Source organism: Macrotis lagotis, chromosome 1 (assembly GCF_037893015.1).
Source record: "Macrotis lagotis isolate mMagLag1 chromosome 1, bilby.v1.9.chrom.fasta, whole genome shotgun sequence".
NCBI classification, from domain to species: domain Eukaryota; kingdom Metazoa; phylum Chordata; class Mammalia; order Peramelemorphia; family Peramelidae; genus Macrotis; species Macrotis lagotis.
Genome location: NC_133658.1, coordinates 457,256,953 through 457,279,491, shown reverse-complemented (window position 1 = coordinate 457,279,491; position 22,539 = coordinate 457,256,953). Strand labels below are relative to the sequence as shown.

Genomic DNA, 22,539 nt, shown 5'->3' with positions numbered 1-22,539 from the left:
TGTTCTACTGAAAGAAATTTTCAGTAAGATTAAAAAAAATTAAGATAGTTTTAGCTTTTAGGATTTGATATCTGACCTATATATTCTAACACTATGCCAAATAAAACATACATTCACCAATTAAATAGGCAAGTCTTATTTAACAGTTCATAAGTAAGGTACATTGTGAAAATAAGAACTTAAATATTAGTTAATTTTCATCAACAGGGATCAGAAAAGGTCAATAATAGAAGCCCAGAAAGAAAAAGATCAACATTACCTAAAAACTGTAGTAAACTGCTGAAACCACTGTAAAGCCAGTCGTATAGGAAGGACATATCCAGATTTTAAAGGGTCTGAAAAATAAATGCTGTGTTTTGAAGGATGTAATATCAAGATATATTTTTTTCAAACAAAATCATCATTGTAGTATTTCATGTCAAACAGATTGAGGATAATACTAAAATCTACTCTAGTGTACTGTGACTGAGTGAATTATTTACAAGTCAATGCTGCAAACATACCTTATGTAATGGAGAGTTCAAGAGAGGGTCAGACTACCTCAAAACAATCTGTAGAGAAACTCAATAATATGATACCATTTGACTGAGTAAATAAGAGTAACAACAAACCTAAATTACCATAAAATTAAAAAATAAATATTTTCCAATTATTATGTAGATAGAAATAACTACACAATGGAAGTCACATATATCAAGACTGATTATTTGGATAAGTGATCCTCAGATATGATTAAAAGTAATTAAGCCTATGTACATATGTATATGTATATACATACACAAAGCCCTTTCCTCATTTTTCATTGCTTCATGGACATATAGGGGTCTGTTGAGGATCAGCCTAGCTAAATCTTGAGAGATTTACCAGACTGGTCATTGGAGAATGATTTTTTTTTCCAATCACAGCAACTGCCAAAGACCATCCACTAAATTATGGAGGAGTTGTATTTTATATGGGTGAAGGCATAACCACAACCAGGAAATGACAAATCTTTGAAATACCGAGGTGTGTTTGTGTGTGCTTGTATACAAAATAAATGACTGTGATCATATCTTATAAAGTTAAAAATCATTTCTGCACTGACAGGGTCAGCATAATGCAGTGGGAAGAGCACTAGTTTTAGAATAAGATGACTTTGTTGGTAAATCAACACTTAACCATTCTTTGTCTCAGTTGCTCACTAGTAAAATGACAGGATTGAACCAAATGATATCTAATGTTTCAAACTTAAATTCTCTGATCTTAGGAAAATTGATTAATTTAAGTATAATTAATTACCAAACAATACAATTGTTATTCTGCATAATTTTAATATTATCCAATATAAAGTTAGTTTCTCTCACAAGTCAGAGAGAAACTGTAAATAAGTGTTTCTATCTAATTTCACAAGTCTATCATGCTATTTTAAAAAAAAGTAGATTTTGGGATCAAACTTGTTGAGAGAAGACAGGCACCACATTAAGCGCTCCCTGTGTCCCCTCAAAAATAACATGAAAGAAACCTCTTAACAGAAACTCGGATCAACAAAACCCAGAAAAAGAAGCTAGGAGAAGAAGGTCAGTCTCGGGGAACCATGGGTGAACAGGAGGAGACCAGAGGATCAGTGCGGGGACACTGGGGGGGGGGGGGGGGCGGGGCAGAGCCAAAGGACCAGCTATTTTAGCTTTAGACTTTTATTTTAGACTTTGTTGAGAGGTGGGTAGAGAACCAACTTTAGCAGGGAGTCTTCAGCCAGGGGGAGGGGAGGTCTGCAGCCTGGAAATCATCCAGCTTGGTGTACTACCAGAACTCCATACTTTTGGAGCATTCTTTCAGAAACAAATGGGAGCCTTCCCACCCCCACCCCCATCCCCTCAAGCACAGGTATGGACTAAGGAGCCCACTCAGCTGAAAAGGAGATTGGTTCCAGCCCATTGTTCAAGGTCTGCTGCCCCTCCTCCCTCCTTCCAGTATTGGGAGAGCTTCAATCACTCCAGAGAAAGCAACCAGCCTACTGGCCAGCCCTTGGAATTACTAAACCAAGTGAACAAATCCTCCAGGATCTTCAAAAGCAAACCTATGAGAGCCAGTTCACCCCCCCCCAAACAAGATCCTAGAAGAATGAAGAAAAACCAGTGAAAAGGGGGATCCATGGAGAAATAATTAGAAGCACCAGATTCTAACCCAGAGAGATCTAGAACTTCTGAGAAGAATATGATTTGGTCTCTAGCACAGAAAGAGTTCCTTGAAGAAATCAGGGAGTTTAAAAATCAACTGGAAAAGTTGGGAAAAGAAACTCAAGAGGAAAATTAATGTATTGCAACAAGAAAACAAAACATTGGAAAATACAACTGGAAATATACAAAAAGAAAATAATTCTCTCAAATCCTCAACTGGGCAAATGGAAAACTCCTTCAAAACTAGAATTGACCAATTGGGAAAGGAGTTGCAAAAGGTAAATGAAGAAAATTCTTCTCTTAAAAAAAGAATGGGGGTGGCTAGGTGGCTCAGTGGATAAAGCACCGGCCCTGGAGTCAGGAGTACCTGGGTTCAAATCCGGTCTCAGTCACTTAATAATTACCTAGCTGTGTGGCCTTGGGCAAGCCACTTAACCCCATTTGCCTAGCAAAAACCAAAAAAAAAAAATAAAAAAGAATGGAATCTGTGGAAACTAATGACTTCAAGAGACAACAAGATTCTGTTAAATAAAACCAAAAGATATAAAAAAAGAAAATGTAAAATACCCCATCAGTAAAACCACTGACCTCAAGAACCTATCGAGAAGGGACAACTTGGGGCAGCTAGGTGGTGCAGTGGATAGAGCACTGGCCCTAAAGTCAGGAGTACCTGAGTTCAAATCCGGCCTCAGACACTTAATAATTACCTAGCTGTGTGGCCTTGGGCAAGCCACTTAACCCCACTGCCTTGCAAAAACTAAAAAAGAATATATCAATCCCCACCATAAAGAGATCCTAAAATGAAAACACCAAGAAATGTTGTGGTCAAATTCTAGAATTATCAGATAAAAGAGAAAATTCTGCAAGCAGCCAGAAAGAAGCAATTTAAATACCAAGGAGTCACAGTAAGGACCTGGCTGCATCAACATTAAGGGACTAAAAGGGCCTGGAATGAGATATTCTGAAGAGCAAGGGAGCTTGGAATGCAGTTAAGAATCTACTAAACGGGAAAGCTGAGCCTTCTCTTCCAGGGGAAAAGATGGACATTAATGAACTGGGAGACTTCCAACATTTCCTGATGAAAAGACCAGGGCTAAATAGAAAATTTAGACAACAGGAGGCTCAAGAAACACATGAAAGGGTAAAAAAAAGAAAAGTAAAGAAAAACACTTCTATCCAATAAGATGAAACAAGCTAAATCCCTACTTTAGAAAAAGACTAATAACTCTCAAGAATTGTAACTCTATTAGAGAGAATATATTTAGCCAGAAGAAACTGGACACTCATAATTTTTCTGTGACTCAGATAGAATGATTTAAAAACAATATACCTCCTTAAAAAGGGAGACAGTAAGGAGATGGGAGGATGGAGGAGATTGAATGGGGTAAATCTCATTATATCAAGAGGTACAAAAGACCTCTTGTAATAGAGGGGAAGAAGGGAGGAGGTGAGAACGACCTGAATCTTCATCTCATCAGACTTGGCTTAAAGTTAATTTACACACCAGTTAAGTTAAGAAACTTATCTTACCTTTCAAATATTAAAGAGGGAAAAGGGGAGGGGGAGGGGAGAAAAAGGGGAACTAACAGAAGGAAGGGAAGGAGGAAGGGGAAAAGGGAAAAGGGGAAAGAAAGGGGAGGGGGGTTGATATAGGAAGGCAAACACACTGAAGGTGGTGGTATTAAGAAACAAAATACTGGGGAATATGGATAAAGGGAAAAAAGGGGGAAAATACCAACAGAGGAAAGATAGCATGGAGGGAATTATAACTCTGAATATGAATAGGATGAACTCTCCCTTAAAACATAAGCCAATAGCAGAGTGGATCAAAAAACCAGAAAGCTACAATATGCTGCTTACAAGAAACTCATTTGAAGCAGAAAGATACATATAGAGTAAAGGTAAAAGGTTGGAGCAAAATATATTTTGCTTCAACTGAAGTGAAAAAAGCAGGGGTAGCAATCCTTATCTCAGACAAAGCAGCTGCAAAAATAGATAGCATTAGGGCAGCTAGGTGGCATAGTGGATAAAGCACTGGCCCTGGAGTCAGGAGTACCTGGGTTCAAATGGGGTCTCAGACACTTAATAATTACCTAGCTGTGTAGCCTTGGGCAAACCACTTAACCCCGTTTGCCTTACAAAAAAAAAAAACCTAAAAAAAATAGATAGCATTAAAAGAGATAAGGAAGGACTGACTCTCTATTGTCCTAAAAGGTACCATAGACAATAAAGTAACTTCAATACTAAATATGTATACACCCAATGGTATGGCATCCAAAAACTTAGAGAAGTTGAAAGAGCTACAGGAAGACAAAGACTACAAAACTCTGCTAGTGGGAATGGCTTAATAGGCTATGGGATATGTATGTCATAGAGCAGCACTGTTGTTCTATTGGAAGCCAGGAAAGATGGGAATTTAGGGAAGCATGGAAGGATTTGCCTGAACTGATGCTGAGCAAGATGAGCAGAATCAGAAAAACATTTTACACCCTGATGGTGGTGGGGGTGATGATTGGCCTTGATGGACTCATTCCATCAGTGCAATAATCAGGGACAATTACGGGCTATCTGCAATGGATAATACCATCTGTAGCCAGAGAAAGAATTGTGGAGTTTAAATAAAGACCAAAGACTATTACCTTTAATTTAGAAAAAAAAAAACCATCTTATTATGTAATTTTGCTATCTCTTATACTTTATTTTTCTTCCTTAAGGATATGATTTCTCTCATCACATTCAACTTAGATCAATGTATACCATGGTAACAATGTAAAGACTAACAGACTGCCTTCTGTGGGGGGTGGGGGGAGGGAAGCAAGACTAGGGAGCAAATTGTAAAACTGATAATAAATAAAATCTTTAAAAAAAAAAAAAAACAGTGCCCAAGGACACACAGTCAAGTAAGTATTAAGTGTCTAAGGCCATATTTGAACTCAGGTCTTACTGACTCCAGGGCTATCTAGCTGCCCCCTTAAAACCTTTATTTCAAAAAAAAATTAAAAAATAAAAAAAACCCTTTATTTCTAATCAATCAACATGCACTTATTAAGTACTTACTATGGACCAGAGATTGGGACCTAGGGCTACAAAAACAAGCATGAAATAAACCTTTAACGTCAAAGTACTAACAATCTAACCAGGCAGACAACGTGTACACAATACACAGACACACACGAGATGGGAAGAAAACTAAGACTCTAAAAGGGGAAGTAGGAAGAAATAAATTTCAGGCCAGGGAGATTAAGCACTAAAAAGATAAACAATCAATCAACAAGTATATATTAAGGGGCGGCTAGGTGGTGCAGTGGATAGAGCACTGGCCCAGGAGTCAGAAGTACCTGAGTTCAAATCTGGCCTCAGACACTTAATAATTACCTAGCTGTGTGGCCTTGGGAAGCCACTTAACCCCATTGCCTTGCAAAAAATACCCCCCCAAAAAACAAAAACAACAACAACAAAAAAACAAGTATATATTAAGTACCCACTATGTACCAGGAATATGCTGTTCATGTTAAGTTTTGGCCCTATCAAATTTCTAAAATACCACCAAAAGATTTCACTTTTCTAATTTATTACCTTGAGAAGACAAGTATAGTTAGTTGATTGAATTCTAAATTGATTTTCTTTAATGCTTAAAGCCTAGAAATGAATAAAGCTCTTGCTCTGGAATTCCTAATGTATAAAGGTTTCATTTTATGACATGAACTTAGTTGAAAAATAATAGATAAGAGCTAAAGAAAAGGCCATAGTCCAACCTAAATCATACTCACTGATCCTTTGTCTCATCCCTAAGCAACAATAAACACCCGTCAATAAAAGTTTCCATTTAGGACTATCCAGGCTGTAATCTATTTTGCTAATTTCCACTCAATAAAATAGAAGAGTTTTAAGAATCTTGTATTTAAGAGATATTTATTAAAATGAAATGAATTGAGATGTGTCATGTTATAAAAACTTGGAATGTAGACATTTTTGGATAGGATTGCATTTATAGATTAAAAAAACAGAAATACCATAGTTCAAATTACAAATCATGAACAATTGACTAGTATTAGTTCTCAAAAGGAAGTAGGAAAAAAATGGGTAATAAAATCTTTAAAAACATGATCTTCTCACATTAACTCAAAGAAAGGTCAACATGTGATATTTTGCTTTTGAAAGTAATTTTAAGTACATGGAATGTGACACTGTCATTTACAAGGAGCCAAAGAAAGAAGAGGCATTAGTTAAGATTTCTAGTTTGGAAAATATATTAAGTTACCTAGATTGATACTCAAAACACATTGTGATCTCTCACCAGTGTAGATACCAGTGCAAATCATAAAGCCTCCATCAACTCCAAACCTTCTCACTGGACCCTCATTTTGGCAAGGCAATCTTTTACACCTCCCTAACTCACTATTCCACTCACCACTGCTTCAGATCTCATTATTTAACCAAAACTGTTCTCTCCAAAGTCACCAGTTACATCCTAATTGCTAAATCTAATGGCCTTTGTCTTCTCTGAAGCTTTGACATTGTCAATTACCTGCTTCTCCTTTCTCTCTAGATTTCACTACTCTATAGAGTCCTTCCAGTGGTCCAGACTTGCAACCTAGGCATCACTCTTACCCTCTATATCTAAATTGTTGGCAATATCTGTTCATCTTACCCATCTCTCACATATATCCCTGATCCCTTGGAACACTGCCATGTCCCTTATCACCTTACCCCTGGACTACTACTACAATTGTCTATTGGCTCATCTCCCTGGCACAAGTTTCTCCCTATTTCCGGAGAATTCTGCACTGTCAAATTAATATTCCTAAAATCCAGATCTGACCATGTTTTCACCTTTACTCTCCAATCAACAAACGCCAGCGGATCCTTATCATCTCCAGGATCAAAGCCTTTCACAACCTGGATGCCTCTTACCTTTCCGGTCTTCTTTCAACATAAGATCAAATGCTCTAGGTTCTAGCTGGACATCTAGACAAGAAATTACAGCTTTTAATAGTTGTAAATCATTTAATACCGTGCCTGACACTTAGAAAAATGCTTGTTCCCTTCCATTCTCCTACTCTACATATGCCCCCCCACCCCCCTCCACTCAGTGATTCAGTGATGCTGGCAACTGTTTCCCTGGCTTCCTTCAGGCCTCAGCTAACATCCCATATTCTAGAAAATGCCTTCCTGATCCCTCTTAATAGTAATGCCTCCTCTCTGTTGTCTCCAATTTATCTTATTTGTACATAGTTGTTCAGATATGGGCTAAACTTTGAAGCCCTTTTATGCCTGAGATTCTATGCTACTGACACTTAAAAAAAAATTTTAATAGCAAAAATCCTACAAAATTATCCCTGAATGGAAATGACACAAGGCTTAGAGCAATAGAGAAGTGTCCCCAAATAAGTGAAACATACCAAGAGACTAGAGAAACATATATAAAAGCTCTCTGTTGATGTCCTTCCTCTCCTATATAGGATCAATAAGGTAGTTGCCCTAAACATAGTGTTGAAATCTTTGAAGATTCTCTCTACCACATCTCCATGACAATAACTGAATAAGAGGGACAAGTATCATAGTAGATGTAGTGCTGGACTTGACTTCAGGAAGACATGGCTCAAATACTGACACCAAAACTAATCATGAAATCCTGAATCCATGACTACCTCTCTGAGTCTCAGTTTCTTCATCTGTAAAATGGAATAATAAAACATCAAATTCATAGAGTTGTTTTAAAAATCAAATGAGATAATGCAGATAAAAGTTCTTTCCAAAGCTGAAAAATGCTACATAATTGTGAACTATTATTTAAAATCAAGTAATAAGGAAACTAAGATTAGGAAAAAAAAAATCAGTAAAATCCTCCTAAAAAGGTACATTCCAGATTAGAATTTTACAAATTCTACTATATAGAATAATACAAAAACTCACACCCAAACTCAAATTGCTCTATGCTTGTATTAAATTCAGAGTCAAGATGCATAAGAGCTCCAACCTGTGCTATAGCATAGCTGGTAAAGTCAGTATGCCACAATCCATATGCAAGTAATTATCCATATTATGGAGCCTAAAACATTTTTAGAGATCCAAGTAAAGTTTATGAACTATATAGTATATGGACCAAAACCAAAAATATGTAGTCAATAAATATTCTTAACCTCCAATACCAAACTTTATCCGAATATGTTCAAGTAGAAGACAGAAATGAATAATGACTGATTTAAATCTCAAAAAACATCATTTCTAAGAGTTCCCTATACCAGTGAAATGACATGTTTAGTCCTCTCTTTATAGACTTAACCACTGACTGAATGAAGCAGGTGAAAGACAGACAGCATCACAAATTTAAAGTTGGAAGAGCCCCTTACAAATAACTACTCCAACCCCTCATTTTAGAGATGAGGAAACCAAAGCCTAGGGAACTGAAGTGACTTACTCTAAACTCACCTACCAAATAAATGGCATGCACAGTGAGCAACAGGGTTTCCCAACTACAAAGCCTATCACTAACGTTTATTAGTTGCAGAACCATAAAGCAAGTCACTTATTGTCCTTGTTAGTAAAACTGAGATAACTGTGACTGTAGCAACCTTCCTCATGGACCTGGAAATTTCAGTTGCTGAAAAGTACTCTGTAAACTATGCCATCACCGTTGTTATTATTTCCACTAAGGTTACAAAACTGGGTAGGTGACAATGCCAACACCAATTGGCAGATTTTCAAAGAAGGAAGAAGTGCATGCTGGTCTGGGTGCTAGCTGGACATCTAGACAAGGAATTACTGCTTTTAATTATATTCATAACATATTTACACAAATCTTTTAATTCATAAAATAAAAAAGTTATGCACTATTTTATTATATTTTAAGTCCAAACTTATGAATATTCCAAAGTATAAAGGAAAACAATAGCATTCATTTCTCAATCAATGTTTGGTAAAAGTAAAAAAGAATCCTATTTAAGAAAACCTTTACAATGAGAGTTATCAAAAAATGGGATCAGTTTCTCCTCAAAAGTCTCCAAACAAAAGTTGTAATGACTGATTTTCAAGTAGGGGAGGGAGGAGCAATCTGTAGATAAATTTATTTTAACTCTGAAATTCTGTAATTCTACTCATTAGAATTAATCAGAAAAGACTAATTTCAATTCTTATTTCAAATGATGATAATAACAATACTTCTCTTTTGTAAAGTACCTATATCTTACAAACTTCTTTCGTATAATCTCATTTTAACTTCTTTTAGAGTTGTTGTGACAAGCATTAATCATGACCACTTTTTCAGATGGAGATGAGGGATGTGCTACTTACTAACAGCAAGCTAGTGAAGGAGACAGCACTTAATATGGGTCTTCTGATTTTTATTTCATGCCTTTTATAACCCATTACCTCACTCAATATATAATAATAATATAGCTGAGAACTGGAATATTTATAACAAGAATACATTTATGAAATCAAATGAGAGGCAAATGATTAAAGGTGTGTAAAGAGAGACTACTCAGGTTTTATTTCATCATTGAACCTTTCAATTTACACCTACCTCTAAACCCTCAACATTCCCTATCTCTAAAATGAAAGAATTGATCCAATGATCTCTAAGATTCTTCTATATTTAAATCCATGATTCTTTGCCCTAATTTAAATTTTATATTTCTTAAAACAATTATAAATTATCCTTAAGTCAGGCACCTGTGACTCTTATTTCTCCCTTGTTCTAGCATTAAATCATTCACCAAATTCTGCTGATTACTCCTTTGAAATATCTTTAAAATCAATCCCTTTATTTATATGCTCAGTAGCCCACCTTTATTACTTAAACACTTCAAGAGTTCTGCCAACAACCTCCTCCATGCTACCACATTCTTCCTCCTGGATTCTGTACAAAAGCCACTTGATTAGTCTTTCCACAATATTATTCTAACCACTTGAACCACATCTACTTTTTGCTCAAACATCTTCAACTATCTGCTATAAAATCTATGGTCCTTCAGTCTGGCACTCAAGGTCCTTGACAATATGACCCTAACCTCTATTCAGCTTCACATCGATCTAGACATTCTCTAACACTGCAATAACCCAAACTGGACTACCTGACATTGTGCACATCTGGTTCTTCTCTATCTTTGTAACTCTGGTTATACCAATCCAGCTATGCTTACTTGATTATTGAAATCTCACCCTGTTCTTCAAGGTCCAAATGAAATGCCTACTCCATGATGCCCTCCCTAATCACCTCTTATATTTTTTTTGAAGTAGCAAAAGAACCAGAAATAAAATAGATGCTCCAAGGTTAGGAAATGGTTAAAACATGCAGATGCACTTAAATGTTACCATGTTATAAGAAATTATGACTACAAAGGAGCATTGGAAGTTTATGGCCTGATACAAAGAGAAGCAAATCAGAAAAATGAAAAAAACTATACATGTATAATGATTATAATGTAAATTAGAAGAACAATGAAACAAAAACAATGGAACCTGAATGCTAAAAAGTTATAATGATTAAGCTAAACTAAGCACCAAAGAAGAGAAATGTAACTACACTTCAAATCCTTTTTTGCAGAAGTGGGTGATTTCTGATATGAAAAACTATATGTAATATTTGACTTGGTTGACAGACTGATTAGATTCACTATTTTCCCTTTTTTTTTTTTACTCTGCTAAAAATTAACTCCTCTCTGGGAAGAGGAAGGAGACTATTTTGGGAAATACAAGCAATATTACAAAAAGGAGAGGAATAAAATGTACTTTTAAAATACTGGGGGTTTTTTAACTTTTTTTCTTTCTCATAAATTTTTTCCCTTTAGTGCTGATTTTTCTTTCACAGAAATTGTACATGTATAATCTACATCAGATTACTCACTGTCATGGGGGGGGGGGGGGGGGAAACAAAGGTAGAAAAATATGGAACTCCAAAGCTTACAAATAAATGAATGCTGATGGTTAAACATGAATAGCCTATACTAGACTGCTTTCTATCAGGGGGAGGGGGAAAGAAAGAGGGGGAGGGAGAAAAAATATGAAACTCAAAATCTTGCAAAAAAAATGATTGTTGAAAACTATCGCTGCATGTAGTCGGAAAAATAAATAAATGAAATATATTTTTAAAAAGATGAATGTACCTAGCTGTGTGGCCTTGGGCAAGCCACTTAACCCCATTTGCCTTGCAAAAACCTAAAAAACAAAGATGAATGTGGGGTGGCTAGGTGGCACAGTGCATAGAGCACCATACCTGGAGTCAGGAGTACCTGAGTTCAAATCCGACCTCAGACACTTAATAATTACCTAGCTGTGTGGCCTTGGGCAAGCCACTTAACCCCATTTGCCTTGGAAAAAAACTAAAAAAATTAAAAAAAAAGATGAATGTTGAAAGTTATTTTTGCATGTAATAGGAAAAATAGCATTAAAAAATAAATGTTTATAAGAGAACAGATATGGCCAATGGACTAGAAAAAATAAATGTCTCAATTTTCAAAAAAGGAAAGAGAATGGAGTCTACAAATTGCAGGCCAGTGAATTTGACTTTGATTTCTGGCAAATTTAGAATATATTATAAAAGACATGATTAATGAACTTCTAAAAAAGAAAACAGTAATAACAAAAAACCAGCATGGTTTCAGCAAGAAAAGGTCATGCCAGGGGGTGGCTAGGGGGCACAGTGGATAGAGCACTGGCCTTGGAGTCAGGAGTACCTGAGTTCAAATCCAACCTCAGACACTTAATAATTACCTAAACTTGTGGCCTTGGGCAAACCACTTAACCCCATTGCCTTGCAAAAACTAAAAAAAAAAAAAAAAAAAAAAAAAAAGGTCATGCCAAATTTACCTTATTTCCTTTCTAGACAGGATTACTAAACTGATAGAAGAAAGGATTGCCATAAATAGTTTTGCAATATTTTAATCAAGCATTTAAAAAAGCATTTCATACTATTGTTGTGGATAAAGGTGGAGACATGAACTAGACAGATACATTTTTAACAATGATATGGATAAAAATACATAATGACATACTTATCAGATATGCAGATAATCCAAAGAGATAGCTAAAATCTGGATAAGTCAAATTTCAAAAATATTTTTGACAAACTAAATGTTTAACCAAATTTATTAGAATGAATTTTAGTAGGGATAAATGTAAAACATTACATTTCAATTCAAAAAAATTAATTTCACAAATTAATATGAAAAAGCAGGAACAGCTAGAAAGATAATGGGAAAAGTATTTAGGAGTTTTTAGTGTACTATAATCTCAACATAAATCAACAATGTGCTATGACAGCCAAGACTGTCATAGCTAAGGTAGAGTGCCTAGGAATAAGGAAGTTAGTTTTCCTAAAATTACTCAAAGAAACTGTGTTCAACCTTAAAGAGAAACTGTGACTGAATGCAACTGAACTGCCTTAGCTCAACTAGTTTGTCTCAATATCAAACTCCAACAATATTCTTCCTGTAGCATACTTAAATATTGAGATTCTTTTTTGGACCAGACCTATCATTTCATCAGTAAAGGAAACTTCCATTAAGAAACAACTTCTAATAAAGTAGATCAGTACCCAATCTGCAACTTAGTTTTAAAGAAATTAAATCAAGATTATTTCTCATATGAAAGAACAGAAGAATCTGACAATATAAACAGAACTATGTAAAGTACTTACATATAAAAACAATATATAAAAGTCCTTTTTTCTTTGGGGTATTAATCTATCAGTATTCAAAGTACTTAGCTTTGTAATTCTAACTCTAATTTAACTATATGTTAAAATTAATTATCTGAAATAAAAAGAAACTGAGGTACAAAGTTAACAAACATTTATGATTTAATTTGCAAAATTAGCATTTGCATATCAAACCAAATTATCTAATTCCTCAGATGTCAGAGAAAAGGAGTGATTGTTAGAGTTTATTTTTATAACAGAAAAGAGGAATAAAAATATTACAAAATATTTTTTAACATAATTCAACTGGACTAGATAGGTCATCTGATAAATGCATTTCTCCTAAGCATCTAGCTGTCAAAGTGAGATTACCCCAGAAGTCCTTGTTCTACAGGTAACTTTTGTAACTAGAAAGCTTAGTGGGAGCCCCTTCTTCTAATTACCAGCCTTAGAAGATCTCATTACTCAATTTGGTCTCTCAAGAAAAAATGAGAGTTTATCCACTAAAATGGTAAAGGGAACTTAACCTTTAGCTAACTCCCTTTTTCCAGCTGCTAGAAAGGGGACCTTAGCCTTTAAAAAGTCTTATAATCATATGATTACTTTATTCCCACAAAGATCTGTCTTACTCTAAATTATCCCCTACCAAATGATAAAGTCTTATCATTCTATCTATTTAGTAAATATACAGGCAACCCAGACTTATGAGACTATGCTAGTTTGGCTTAGCAGCTAAGGCAGTTTTTTTTAAGGAAGGGAGTTTAATACTATAATCAAAAATACATAATTATATATGTATATATGATAAAGTAATCAATACTATCTGATTTCCTTTTCATATAATATTGTATGTACCCCAACTAGTCTGTAAAATCCAGGAAACACTAAGTTTTAGCCAAACTTAGTATCCATCCCCATAGATACCTAGCACAAAGTTGTATACAAAGTGCTTAGTAAATGTTTGTTAAAAAATTTACTTTTTTTTACAAAATAGGTACAAAGGAAAAAACAAACTATAAATGCAAATAGCAACTTAAAGAAATAATTTTTAAAAATAAACTGCCTATTTCTGCAGAGTTACTCTATGATAGAGTAAATGGAATGCTGGAATTGAGAGTCAGTAGAGCTCACAGGTTCATGCATGACTCTTAAGACTTAACTAGCTGAATGACTGTCATTTGAACTTTCTGTCTCAGTTTCCTTATCTATAAATACATGAAGTACTAACCTCACAGTGTTGGTGTCCATCTCAAATGAAATATTATATATAAAGCCCTTTGAAAACTTTAAAGCCTTACAAAAATATGTTATCATTATTACTGTTCCTGAGTACTTGTTCATGCTGAATGAAAAAAAGTTACACAATGTCTGAAAACTTTCCAATTAGAAATGTATTACAAAACTATGAATCAGGAAAAGTATCTCTAAAAATGATTTAAAATTTCTTACTGGAAGATTTTTTTTTCCTATGCAGAGAAAATTTTTAAAGAATTCTAGGCAAGTATGTAGAAAAGAGAAACTGAATCAAACTATGAAATTCTGATTCTTAGATTCAAAACAGCACCACTATTTCAAATGCTAATGAAGTAGAATTTACAAAAGTTGAATTCTAGAGTCATATTTCATACCTAAATTTCTACTACAACATAAAACTACAAGGACTAATTAAACAATAAAATTTCAGAAAGCATTATTTGCTTCAATTTTATACTACTTTACAAATTAAAAACTGGTCCTTTTCATTCAAAACATGCTGTTATTAACTGTAGACTAAGGAAAATTTATTGGGTTTGTTAAAATGGGCATTCTTGGGGGTTGGAGGTAGATGGTCACTGATAAAATGAACTATGGAAAAATTGATCTACCAGACACAGCCTAGAATACACACCCATACATACACAGAGACATTGAGTCTTAACTTCAAATTACTTCATCCCTATAAATGTTTTTTATTATTAAGTGTCTGAGACCGGATTTGAACCCAGGTACTCCTGACTCCAAGGCCGGTGCTTTATCCACTACGCCACCTAAGCCGCCCCCTCCTATAAATGTTTTAATGAGATTTATTATACTGATACAAATTGAATTCCCCCCCCTTCAAATGAATATGCTTTTCCTCAGGTGGAGAAAAGCATTGGAAATAAAATCCTTACTATGGGACCATCGAAAAGGATTTCAGGTGTCATCAATTCAAATAATTTTTTGTAAAACACCCAAATTCCCAACTAGGTTCATTTCTGAAAAAAATGTCATCGCTTTAGAGCATTAGAACATGTTTCAAAACAATTCTACAACTGCTCGTGTACTTTAAAATCTTTATAGCAGTTTTTATGAAAGTGTTTCCTTCCAATTAGATGTGTTAAGGGAGGTCAGGAAAACTTTTGTATTAGGTCTGAATACCTTGCCACCCCTCAATCCACCTAATAATCTTAAAAAAAAAACTAATATTACGAGACAAGACAAAAATGGGTGGTGAAGTAGGAAATCGTGGATTTGGAATGGTGAGAAGAGAGATGCTACACCACCTGTATGATCTTAGGTAAATCATTCAGATCCTTAATTTCCTGTAAAATAAAAAGGTTAGACAATCTCTAAGGTCCTTTCTCGCTCTGTATGGAATTCGTACTCTACAACTAACAATAAATGGAATCAAGGGAAGGTTAAGTCCTTGTTATTAAAGGTCTGGAAACCTTGCGTCGGGGTCAGATACGCTTATTAGTATCGCGTCTAGAGCTCAGCAATGCCCAGGACGCGCCTCGCACCAGTCCTGCCGGACGGGCAGTGCAGGGACTGTTAGCTGAGCCCTCTTTTACACAGGAGAGGGAGGCCGCTTGCCGTAATTAGGACTCCCCCCAACCCTCGGGCAGGGGCTGAGGCCTCCCTACCCGCGCCGAACACCGCTGCCCCCGGGCTCGGGATTCGGGGCCGCCCAAAAGCCGCGGCTGCCCAGGCCGAACTGTCCGCCGCTCCGACAGGCGCGCCTGGCGCCAAGGCACGCACCGGCCCACGGGCGAGGGCCAGAGCCCCGGGCGGCCGAGGGTCCGAGGCGTGTCGGGCGGGCCGCGGCCTCGGCCCCGGGAGCCGGCGCTAACGGACACGCGGTCTTCCGATCGGGCAAAGCCGTTCCCTCACCTGTAAGCGGAAAACGCGGTTCCCGGCCTCGGCCTCGGAGAATCAGCCAGCAGCACAGCCCGATGGCAGCCCCGCCACTCGCTCAGCGCCTTCCGACCTGCCTGGGGTGCAACCCGCTGCCTTCCGCCGGACGGACGCCCGGAGCCGCTGCGACATCCGTTCCGCGGCCTCGTTTCCACCACCAATCCCGACGCAGGACGCCTGCCCGGCCCCGCCTCCAACCCGAGCTGCTCTCCGACCCCCTCTTTCCTGGGAGATTCAAGTAGCGGCCACGCTCTCTAGCGCGCCACCTGAAGGCCGGGTGTGAGCAAATCGCCTCACCTCGGCTTCTTCTCTATCTACTAAACGGATACAATAGGGTTTTAGAAAGAATAAAATGGGATAAAATTTGCAAAGCACTTTGTGCTGTATAAATAAATGCCAGCCGTGAGCGGGTGGTGGTCGTCTTCGTGGTGCTGTTGGGCTGGGCTTTTGGAAACCCTAGAAACTTTAGAGATTATCTAACCGAGAGGATTCAGGACACTCCATCGCACCACTCTGCCTCTCATGGAAACAGTATAACTGAATTAATGATAAGAACTTTTTGAATTTCTTTTTTTAAAAAAAGAATTTTCTTACCTAGCTGTGTGGCCTTAGGGAAGCCACTTAACCCCATTGCCTTGAAAAAAACTAAAAAAAAAAAAAAATTTCGGGGCGCCTAGGTGGGGAAGTGGATAAGAGCACAGGCCCTGGAGTCAGGAGTACCTGAGTTCACTTAATAATTACCTAGCTGTGTGACCTTGGGCGGGCCACTTAATCACTTTTGCCTTGCAAAAACCTAAAACAACGACAACAACAACAACATTTTGCACAAATTAACTTAAGATTGAAGAAATAAGGCAGTTGATTGTAATCAAGAAACCTGGAGTTCTGGCTCTGATATTAATTGGGGTGTGACCCTGAGTAAGTCCTTGGATTCCAGTTTCCTTAATTCAGAAATAAGATATAGCAGTACTTGAAATAATTATCTCAGGAATATCTCCTGTGCTTTAAAATCCTTTCAGTTTATAAAAGTGTGTTTCCTTCCAACTAAATGTGTTAAGAGAGGTCAGAAAAACTTTTGTATTAGGTCTGTATACCTTGATCTACTCCACCCCTCATAGTAGGTGGAATAGTAGTCAGGAATAGAGAAAGTCAGAAAGTGTTTTGTAGACTATAATGAACCATATATAAAGATGACTTAATACTGTCCAACACTACAAAATGGTAGAGGTCTTTTTGTATATTTGTGCCAGAACAGTGCCTTGAACTTATTTTTAACATTCATACTTAATGAGATAGTAGTAAGAATTCTAAACTTTTGTGTGTGTCTTTGAGCAATCAATGAACCTCCTCAGAATGATGTTTGTGAATACATAAAAATAAAATAGAATTTCAAAGCAAACCAATAGCACTGAAATATAGTTATCAATTTTTAAAAATTAGTTTATGACTCCCAAGTTAGGATGAATCTGTGACCTCATCATAGGGATCTAACAGCTTCTGCAATAATTTTCCATATCCTACCATAAATTCAACTTAGGAAATCTACCCAAATGTCCTTCCTCTATGTCTCTTGCTATCTAGAAAATACTAATGATACGTGCTATCCATTGGTTATCAGTAACTCTGGAAAAATGAGCATTCCCTATTCTACCATCTTGGACCATGTTCCCATTCATACATTTGTTAGTTGATACATTCTACTCTACTTTCCCTTCCAAATTTCTGTTTGTAATATTCTTGAAGTCTGCTAATACCTGTCTTCAGAAGCTATGGTATTCCAAGACTCATAGACAATGATAATATAATATTAACATTTAAAATACAAGCATTTGTTTCACAAACAAAAGTTTAGGTACCTTAAAACAATTTTCAAATTTTTCAAATTCAGTGCAGCTTGCCTGGTTCTTCTCCCTACTAAATTCTAGGCTCAACTCATTGTCTATTTGCAGTGTCTATCCAAAATCTATTATATAATAGATGAGTTATATAATTTTATAGTTTTGTGGCTTGTAAAACACTAAGAAAGAATTAGAGTAAAAAAGCCAGTCTGAAGAAAACATAGTGAGAGATCTAACTTAGCAAAAATATCCCAAGGACATTTAAAGATAAAACTGGAAGGAGAACATCAGAGAAAAAAAAGGTAAGATTTGCAAATATAAGTTCTGGAATTAAATAGGACAAAAACAATCCCTACTTTCAGAGGTTTACAATCTAATGAGAGAGACATCATGCACACAACTAGGTACAAATAAGATGTTTATAGGATAAATTGGAGATAATCAATAGAGAGAAGGAACTAAAATTAAAAGAGTCCAGGAAAGGTTTCTTGTGAAAGATAGGATTTTAGTTGAGACTTGAAGGAAGCCTGGAAAACCAAGAAGCACAGACAGGAAAAAAATAATATCAGGCATAGGATACAGTCACTTAAAAAATAAATGAAGTTGGAAATTGACCTGTCTTATGGTAGGAACAGTAAAAAAGAACACACACAATCTTAGATTTCATAAAAGGAAATAAGGTTTAAAAAGACTGGAAAGGTAGAAAGAGACCAGGTTGTTAAGGACTTTAAGAACCAACAGAGATTTGTACTTAACACTGAAGATAATAGAAAGTCAGTGGAGTTGATTGAACAGGAGGATGACATGGTTAGAGTTGTGCTTTAGAAAGAATAGTTTGATGACTGAATGAAAGACTGGAGTAGAGAGAAATTTGAGATAAGAAAATCAACCAGCAGACTATTTCAGTAGTCCAGGTGAGATGATAAGGGCTTGCTCCAGGATGGTAGCAATGTCAGAAGAGACTGAAACAATAGTACTTGGCAACAGATTGGATAAGGATTGAGAAAGAATGAGTAGTCAGAAATAATATCCAGGTTGGGAGACTGGATGCATGATGGCACCCTCCACAGAAGAGGGAAAAGTTAATGAGTTCAGTTTTGGATATATTGAGTTTAAGGTATCTATGAGGCATTCAGTTTCAGATGTCTAATAGAGAGTTGGAGATATGAGAATGGAGATACGGAGAAAGCTTAGGGCTGGATAAATGGTCAATCTGCAAAGAGATAATAAAATCCATGGGAGCTAATAAGATGACCGAGCAAAATTATAAAAAAAAAAAAAAAGGAAGAAAAGAAGTGACCCCCAGAGTGAATGGGCCTGATTTGGAGAGAAGCAATGGGAAATTTGGAGAGAAGCAATCAGACAGAAAATAGGAGAACCAGGAAAAAGAAGTTTTATGAAAACTGTGCATACCCTTTGATCCAGCAATATCACTACTGGCAGAGCCAAGATGGCAACAAGAGCAGATTGTGTCTTAGGCACTCTCTCATAAATCTTCGAAACCAAGGAACTTATTTTCAAGAGACAGAACCCACAGAAGGACCCAATGAGGCCGTTCTCCTATTCAAGGTAACCTGGAAAAGATCAGAAAGACTCTGCTCCCCGGGGTTGGAGGGGCGGCCTGCCAGAGCGAAAGAACTTCAGCTTCCTGGAGGCAGCCCCAGGGCGCTGGGAGCCTTGGTTCTCAGCAGCAGGGGAGTTACCTGAGCTACGCCCTGGGGAGCACCAGGCACAAATAGGAGGAACAGCTGGGGGGGGGGGGACCTCTGCCAGAGTGAGCACTTGAAGCCCAGCCCTCAGGGAACACAGAAAGCAGCTGCCAAGGCAGTCTCAATCCAGGAACAGAAGCAGGTGGAGCCAGTAAGCAGGAGCATGAGCCCATTGAGCTGAGGGAGGGAAGAGAGACTGCAGAGCTCTGTCCTCTACCCCTGGAACAGGACTCTGGGGCTCTGAACACATTCAGATCCTGATCCTAGTCTAGGCCCCCTCATAGAACAGCAGGGGCCCCCTCCACCTCAGCCCTGTAGCAGATGGGGGCACATATGGTCAGTCACAGACCAGGAGGGAGGACAGAGTCTCACACACTGAGACGCTTGTGGGAGTGTCCCAAAAGCTCAGGAAGCACCCCCAAAACAAGCTAAGGCTGGGAAAATGAGCAAGCAGGAAAACAAGAAGAACACCATTGAGAAATGCATTATCTATGATCCCAAGAAGGATCAATATACTCAGTCTGAAGATGAGGAAGCACAAGCTCCTGTATCTAAAGACTCCAAGAAAAATAGAAATTGGGCTCAGGCTATGACAGACCTCAAAAAAAGACTTTGAAAATCGAATGAGGGAGTTAGAAAAAAAAACTGGGAAAAGAAATGAGAGAGATACAGGAAAAACATGAAAATGAAGTCAGTAGCTTAGTCAAGGAAATCCAAAAAATTGCTGAAGAAAATAGCATGCTAAAAACCAGCTTAGGTCAAAGGGATAAAACAGTTCAAAAAGTTATTGAGGAGAAGAATGCTTTAAAAAGCAGAATTGGCCAGATGGAAAAAGAGATAAGAAAGCTCTCTAAGGAAAACAAATCCTTCAGACAGAGAATAGAACTCAGGGAGATTGATGAATTTACAAGAAATCAGGACTCATTACTTCAAAACCAAAAAAATGAAAAATTAGAAGAAAATGTGAAACATCTCATTGAAAAAACAACTGATATGAAAAACAGATTTAGGAAAGATAATTTAAAAATTATTGGAATACCTGAAAGTCATGATCAGGAAAAGAGCCTTGACATCATTTTCAAAGAATTACTACAGGAAAATTTCCCTGATATCCTAGAAGTAGAGGGCAAAATAGAAATGGAAAGAATCTACTGATTCCCCCCCCCCCCGAGAAAGAGACCCTAAAAAACCAACCCCTAAGAATATTATAGCCAAGTTCCAGAACTCCCAAGTCAAAGAGAAAATATTACAAGCAGCCAGAAGGACACAGTTCAAAAATCATGGAGCTGTAATCAGGATCACAAAGGACTTAGCAACTACATTAAAAGCTCGTAGCGGTTGGGGCGGCTAGGTGGCGGTAGTGGATAAAGCACCAGCCCTGGAGTCAGGAATACCTGGGTTCAAATCCAGTCTCAGACACTTAATAATTACCTAGCTGTGTGGCCTTGGGCAAGCCACTTAACCCCATTTGCCTTGCAAAAAAAAAGCTCATAGGGCTTGCAATACAATATACTGGAAGGCAAAAGAGCTTGGAATGCAACTGAGAATCAACTACCCAGAAAAAATGAATCTCCTCTTCCAGGGAAAAAGATGGACTTTCAATTAACCAGGGGAATTTCAAATGTTCCTGATGGAATGGCCAGAGCTGAACAGAAGGTTTGATCTTCAAATACAGGACTCAGGTGAAGCATAGAGATTGGAGAAGGGGAAACTATGAGAGACTTAATGATGATGAGCTGCATATATTCCTGTATAGAAAAATGACACTGATAATACTCATATGAACCTTCTCAATTAACAGAGCAGGTAGAAGGAGCTTTTATAGATGAAGCACAGGAGAAAGCTGAATTTGAAGATAAAATGTGGTGTAAAAATGTAGTCAATAGAAAAAAGGGAAATGTAATGGGAGAAAGAAAAAGGAGAGGGGGAATAGGCCAAGATATGTCAGATAATAAGATTTTTCATTATTACAATGAGCTATTTCAATGATATGGAAGGGGGGGAAGGCAAGGGGGAATGAGGGAATCTTTGCTCTCATCAGAGGTGGCTAGGAGAGGAAACAGCATATATACTGAATGGGGTATAGACATCTGGAGTAATAAGAAAAGGGGGGGACAGGGGGAAGGGGGGTGATGTGAGTGATGGAGGAGAAGATGGACCATGGTAGGAGAGTGGTCAGATATAACACATTTTCTTTTTTACTTCTTGCAAGGGGCTAGGATTGGATGGCCTGTCTGGGACCACAGGGCCAGGTGGATGCTGGGCCTAAGGGGTGGTAAGGGGGCTTGGGGCCTCTTGGCCCCAGAACCAGGGATCTGTCAGCAGAGTCAGAGTGAAAGGAGAGAGAAAATATAGTACATGGTAGTGGAGAAATATGAAAGGAGGGAGTTGCGATCAGCAATGGCAATGGTGGAAAAATATGGAAGTAACTTTTGTGATGGACTTATCATAAAGAATGTGATCTACCCACAACAGAGTTGTTGGTGTTGGAACAAAGACTCAAGCACACTTTTTATTATTATTATTATTATTTGGTTTTTTTTGGGGGGTGCAGGTTAAATGGGGATGTGTGGCCTGCCTGGGGCCACATAGCAGGGTGATCGTTGGGTGTCTGAGTCTGGATTTGGACCCAGGTGCTCCTGGCTTAAGGGCCAGTGCTCTGTCCACCACCCAGCCACCCCTACTATTATTACTATTTTATTTTATTTGGGGTCTTTATTTTCTTTTTTTGGTTTTTGCAGGGCAGTGGGGTTGGGGTGGCTTGCATATCACACGGCTGGGTGATTGTTGGGTGTATGGGGCTGGATATGGACTCAGGTGCTCCTGGCTCCAGGTCTGGTGCTCCATCCATTGAGCAACCTGGCCATACCTACAATTATTACTATTATTTTTTAATTTTAATTTTTTTCTCTCCCCTTTATCACTCAAGCAAGTCTATATATATAATATATTATATCATATATATTGCATATTACATGATATATAATATATTAATATAATATATTATAATATATTAATAATTATTATTTTACATTGGTTCA

The 22,539-nt window shown here is 37.4% G+C and overlaps 1 protein-coding gene across 3 annotated transcripts in view; it reads right to left on the bottom strand.

The window, feature by feature from the left end:
• SAR1B (secretion associated Ras related GTPase 1B) overlaps positions 1 to 16,061 on the bottom strand; it is a 116,368-nt gene extending 100,307 nt beyond the window's left edge. Inside the window, exons 1-2 of one of the 3 annotated variants that reach the window (XM_074213551.1) lie at positions 15,928 to 16,061; positions 260 to 335 (exon numbers count right to left, since the gene is read on the bottom strand). In XM_074213551.1, coding sequence (XP_074069652.1) covers positions 260 to 317 — 58 coding nt within the window. In that variant the 5' untranslated portion in view covers positions 318 to 335; positions 15,928 to 16,061. The remainder of the gene's footprint in view (positions 1 to 259; positions 336 to 15,927) is intronic. The other 2 variants (XM_074213553.1, XM_074213552.1) reach the window with 2 other exon arrangements.
• Positions 16,062 to 22,539: the final 6,478 nt, after the last annotated feature.